This window comes from Babylonia areolata, chromosome 14, assembly GCF_041734735.1.
Source record: "Babylonia areolata isolate BAREFJ2019XMU chromosome 14, ASM4173473v1, whole genome shotgun sequence".
NCBI lineage: Eukaryota > Metazoa > Mollusca > Gastropoda > Neogastropoda > Buccinidae > Babylonia > Babylonia areolata.
Window position 1 is genome coordinate 36,269,653 of NC_134889.1, and position 6,268 is coordinate 36,275,920.

General features: G+C 37.6%; 1 protein-coding gene across 2 annotated transcripts in view; it reads left to right on the forward strand.

Moving 5' to 3' along the window:
• The window catches only part of LOC143290024 (uncharacterized), a 35,902-nt gene that overhangs the window by 23,354 nt on the left and 6,280 nt on the right, over positions 1–6,268 (forward strand). For both annotated transcript variants that reach the window (XM_076599356.1, XM_076599355.1), the window contains exons 6-7: positions 5,227–5,521; positions 6,060–6,151. In XM_076599356.1, coding sequence (XP_076455471.1) covers positions 5,227–5,521; positions 6,060–6,151 — 387 coding nt within the window. The remainder of the gene's footprint in view (positions 1–5,226; positions 5,522–6,059; positions 6,152–6,268) is intronic.

Below are 6,268 nucleotides of genomic sequence, written 5' to 3' on the forward strand. Positions count from 1 at the left end.
TTTAGCTATTAATAGTGACATTTGGCTTTTTGTTGTTGTTGTGGTGGTGGTGGTGGTTAATATTATTCAGTGTAGGGGGATTCTAGCTGGTAATAGTGACATTTGGCTTTTTGTTGTTGTTGTGGTGGTGGTTAATATTATTCAGTGTAGGGGGATTCTAGCTGGTAATAGTGACATTTGGCTTTTTGTTGTTGCTGTTGTTGTTCATATTATTCAGTGTAGGTGACTGCGATATTCAGCATTTATTTCCTTGTTTATTTTGTGTTGTAGGTGGATATTCAGCATTTATTTCCTTGTTTATTTTGTGTTGTAGGTGGATATTCAACATTTATTTCCTTGTTTATTTTGTGTTGTAGGTGGGATCTAGCCGGTGACACTCAGTATTTATCTCTTTATTTTATGTTGTTGAGGGATTCTGGTAGGTGAAATTTAGCATTTAATTGTTTGTTCTTGTTGTAGGGGTTATCTAGCAGGTTACTGTGACATTTGACATTTATTTGTTTGTTTCACATTTTGGCAGGGTTTTGAGATCCAGTTTTACATACAGCATTTATTTATATATTTGTTTTGTAAAGTGGTTCTAGCCACTAAAATAAAGCATTCATTCATTTGTTTGTTTGTTGTTTTTAAAGAAAAAAATTGAATTGTGTTTTTAGTTACTGTTTATTCATTTGAAGAAAGAATGGTGGTATGTTGGTTGAATTTCTGTTCATTTTTTAGGGAGGTTTGTAGTGACCGTTCTTTTTCTGAGAAAATTAATGACAGAGTGTGAATGCACATTTTGGGGAAAACCTAAAGTATATTGGATTCATTAGATGTATATATACTGGTGAAAATTAATGACAATATGTTGGGTTTTGTTACAGTTTACTTTTTGAAAAATTAATAACATCTTTTGCTTATGAAATGTGGTATTTTTGGAAAATTAATTGTTGTTATTCACTTATTTTTCTATTACTGTTAGGGAAATTTGTGATAGTTTATGATGTTACTTTTGATACAGTTTCTGTTTGTGGCTAATTTTCTATTTGAATGATTGGCCCAAAGCTGGGTCTTACATCATGAACAGTACATCTGAAAACATACTGCATCTCACAGCAAGTTCTGGTATCATAGATATTATCACTTCTCACATCACGTTTCACTCATTAAAAACGTGTTAATGAATGAATGAATGAATGATTTTTTCTTTTTCTTTTTTTTTTAGGAGCCATGGCAGAAGGGGAGGAGTGTGTGTGAATATATGTGTGCTTATACAATTGTGCGTGCATGCTCATACGTGTGTGAATCAGAATCAGATTTGTTTTTAATTGAAAAAAAGTGTATAGGCACAACAACAATAACAGGGCAAAAACCAACCAGTAAGATGTCAGTGTATATATATAAAGTAGCATCAACTTTGAAACATTCTTTTTATGCACAGTGGATGAATTCTGGACTAGGTTTCAGATAATTGAGCCCAATCTTTTTGTCAGCAGCGTTTTGTCTGTCTCCATTGAGCATTATCGATTCTGTATGGGTTTGGGGGTGGCTGTGGGTGACAAAATGGGAAAATGTGTGTTGAGAGACAGGATTCTGTATGGGTTTGGGGGTGGCTGTGGGTGACAAAATGGGAAAATGTGTGTTGAGAGACAGGAGGCAGGAAATGGACAGGAAGCCCCCATTCACGGCAGATCACTCTAGTGCATTTATGCATTGAGTTTCACATGATTAGCTTCCCTTATGTCAGAGAGAGCAGGAGAGAAATAGAGAGAGGGAGAGAGATTGTGTGTGTGTGTGTGTGTGTGTGTGTGTGTGTGTGTGTGATTAATTCTTTGTGTCAGAGAGAGCCTTCCTTCCAAGCTGGACAGGGGTGCAGAGGAGGGGGGAGAGAGAAAAAAGAGAGACACTGGACACTGGAATTATTTATTGCCATTGCCAAGAGATGTCTTTTGACAAGGGGGCAACAACATCAATTCATATTTTTAGCTTCAAAATAACAAGAACTATATTTGTTCTCTCAGCCATTCAGTCAGTTTAAACCAAGAAAATAGGCAATACTTGGAAACACTTAAGCCACATCCCGACAAAAACTCAATGAAACGGAAGTAAAGAAAAACAAAAATGTAACGATAAAAAAATGACCAAATGAATGGGGACTGACTCCACTCAAAAAATATATCAACCAATACGGACTGCCTCAACAATACACTCTAGTATGTAATGTTATGTTGTCTGTTTTGTCCAGATAAAATAGAACTGAACTTCTGTACTGACTGTAATTAAGTGCCTTCTATGCTGTTAATACAGTTCTGACTTATGTACCTTTGTCTCATTGTTTGAACTTCTGAAATGAGTTTAGCAATCGATCTAATCATGATTTCGTTATCAGATGACAAAACAGTACTGGTAACAACATGATGGCTTTTGGCCATATCTGTTTTAAAGAATATACATTTTTCTCGCACAGTATTATAAACTTCACACTGAAAAAGAAAATGTTTTTCATCTTTCACCTGGTATCCACAGAGAGGACACGGTGATTGTATAGAAGTTCCAGGTTCAAACCATCTCCTGTTTGCATTAAAACCCAGAGATCTTAACCTAAATCTTACAAAATTTATTATGTGCCATTTGTCTGTAATGATTCTGAGATATGCTTCAGGTTGAAATACATTTTTAAATTAAAAGAACCAACTATTTTTTTCTTTACTCTTTTAAATTAAAAGAACCAACTATTTTTTTCTTTACTTTCCATGTTAGAATGTCAGTTTTGTTTGAAGGAACAAATGAGTCTATCTCTGAATTCTGCAATAAACGGTTGTTCGTTTCCTACACCCTGGGACAACCACACAATTCCAAAACCTTGTTCAGTTAGAACCTTGTTCACAGTATAACACCAGTATTCTTTACCTAACTCCATCTGCAAAAGTATCATATCACAGGCCTGTTTGCTCAGACGTATTTATGGAAGCATTAACAATTTTAACATATACTTAATACTTTTGACCAAGGTTTTTATATTCAAAGGGTATCTTCCAGTTTCCACATATAAAACCGTATTGGATGAATGGATTGGAACAAGCAGAAAACGTTTAATTGCATAAGTATGTATTCTCTGAATGTGTGAGTTAACCATTAGTCCCCAGATTTCAGCTGCATATGTAAGTAAATGTTCTATTTGAGCATCGAACATTTTCCAAAATAGACAGGAATCAACAGAGTTCAGTTTTCTAAGTGTTTTCAAATTTTCGATGACGCCTTTTTTACCTTTTCTGCAAAATTCTACCCATGCATTATTCAAACTTAATTTTGTTGTAAAAATCATCCCCAAATGCTTATATGAATTAATAACTCTAACTTCAGTATTTCCGTATAACCATTTTTCATGCATTGATAGATGTCTACCTATTCTAAATATAATATTCGTTTTATCTAGATTACCAGCCAAACGTAAGCGATCAGCTTCTTCTTTTAAGACATTTAACTGATTTTGCAAACCTTTTACCGTCCCTGACAAAAGAATAACATCGTCAGCAAAAAGTAACAGAAATAATTCAGTAGCTCCTGGTATTAGCTGAATACCATGCCGACCTCTTTTGGAAGGTTCCACAGCTAATTCATTTATAAGCTTAGCTCCTGGTATTAACTGAATACCATGCCGACCTCTTTTGCAAGGTTCCACAGCTAATTCATTTATATAAAAAAAAATTTAAAAAAAGGAAAACATCTGCGGGCTTAAAAGACATCCTCGTTTAACACCAGTTAAACATTCAAAATAATTTGAGTATACACCTTTTACACGCACACATGCAAACATGGAGTTGTAAACACCTCTAAGCGCCATATATAATTTTCCATTCACACCACTTTTACGCAGAACGTTCCATAGGGCATTATGATTCACAGAATAGAAAGCCTTTCTGAAATCAACAAAAGCAACATATAGTTTCGTGTTACAAAGCAGATAGTTTTGCACCATTGAATTCAATGTAAATATATGATCTGCAGTGCTATAAGTTGCTCTAAAACCTGCCTTTTCTTCAATTATTAATTTTTTCCTCCCTCTCAGCCAGTTATTTTAGTTAGTCTCATATTTAATTTAAGATGTGGGTGTAAACTTTGCTTAGAACGCTTGTGAGTGATACTCCACGATAGTTATCGGGGTTGTTAACATCACCTTTTTTATGTATAGAAATAATTATTGATTTTGCCCATTCTAGTGGAAATGTACCATTTTCAAACATTTGATTTAATAATTCTACAAGGAAACCAATTATAAGGGAATTTTCTTGCTTCAGCATTTCTCCAATAGTTTTGTCTGGACCTGCACTGTTTTCCTGACATTAAGTGTCTAATACTAGATATGATTTCTTCCTTAGTGATAGGATCGCTAAACAATGGTTCCAACTCATCCTCTGTCTCCACTAAATTGACTTCTTGTGTTAAATCATTATCAAAGTCATTAAAAATTCTTAAAAAATGATTATGCCACTGTTGCATAGAAATATCATTGTACACAACCATTTTTTTTTTCTGTTGATAGATTCATCACTGACCATAATATAATTATTAGAGTCACTTACTGAATCTCTTAACATTTTTAATCTATTCTTTTCAAACTCTTGCTCTTTTGAGTTTCTTGATTTCACATACTCCTTTCGGGCTGTAACATATTCTTGTCTTTTATCTATCTTGTCCATTTGTGTTTTACACCTCTGAAATATTTTTAGTAACCCTTTAACTTCTTGTTTCTTACACTTACATTCATCATCAAACCAATCATTTCATTTTTTTCTTCACCCTGATGCCTTATGTTTGTGTTATTTTGAGCTACTATATTTGTGTTGTTTTGAGCTAACCGTTTTAACCTCAACTTCTCAACTCCCAACAGAGACCAGATCCTACTATATTTGTGTTGTTTTGAGCTAACCGTTTTAACCACAACTTCTCAACTCCCAACAGAGACCAGATCCTACTATATTTGTGTTGTTTTGAGCTAACCGTTTTAACCACAACTTCTCAACTCCCAACAGAGACCAGATCCTACTATATTTGTGTTGTTTTGAGCAACCGTTTTAACTTCAACTTCTCAACTCCCAACAGAGACCAGATCCTACTATATTTGTGTTGTTTTGAGCTAACCGTTTTAACCTAACTTCTCAACTCCTAACAGAGACCAGATCCTACTATATTTGTGTTGTTTTGAGCTAACCGTTTTAACCACAACTTCTCAACTGCCAACAGAGACCAGATCCTACTCCGCCAGCACCAGCCGGACCCTGCAGCGTCGCCGACAGATCGTGTCGCAGATCAAGTCCGGGGCCTTGTCGCTGGGCTACAAGTCACCACAGCCACTGTCCCCTGCCCAGAATCACGGCGCGGCGTCAGCTTCCCCGGTCCGCCCAGTGTCTGCCGCGTCCAGCGTGGAGGACCTCACGGAAGGGCCGCTGGGCTGCTGGGAAGGGGAGGCAATGCTCCTGAACGACTTCACTGCTGAGCTGGCCAGCATGGAGAAAGACGCTCTGCTTTCTCATGATCTGTGAGTTGGTGGGTTCTGGGGAGGGGGTGTGTGGGGATGAACGGGCTTGAGAGTTCAGTTCAGTTCAGTTCAGTTACTCAAGGAGGCGTCACTGCGTTCGGACAAATCCATATACCCTACACCACCTCTGCTAAAGCAGATGCCTGACCAGCAGCATAAAACAACGCGCTTAGTCAAGGCTTATGGAGAGAGAAAAAAAAGTGCATAAAAAAGTAAATGGATGCATTATTGAAAAGGTGTGTGTGTGTGTGTGTGTGTGAGGGGAGAGTGTGGGGGTGTCTGTATTAATGAATCTGTTTATAATGCGCGTGTGTGTGTTTGTGTGTGTGTGTGTGTGTGACAAAGACATGCATTCATACACACACACAGGCACACACACACACACAGGCGCGCGCGCGCACACACACACACACACACACACACACACACACACACACACACACACACACACACACACACTCAGAGAGAGAGAGAGCACATAACTCCATTTTCCTCCATTGTCTGAATGGTTTCTGTGTGCGCCGCTGTGTGTCGTCAGTGAAGACAAAGAGGAGGAGGACACTGAGGATCCAAGAGTGGAAGAGAACTATCAAGGGTCCGCAGAGCCAGGACCGCTCAGCCTGCAACAAGGTACACACACACACACACACACACACACACACACACACACACACACACACACACACACACACACACACACACACACACACACACACACATATATATGTGTGGTTCGTCCGTCGGGAT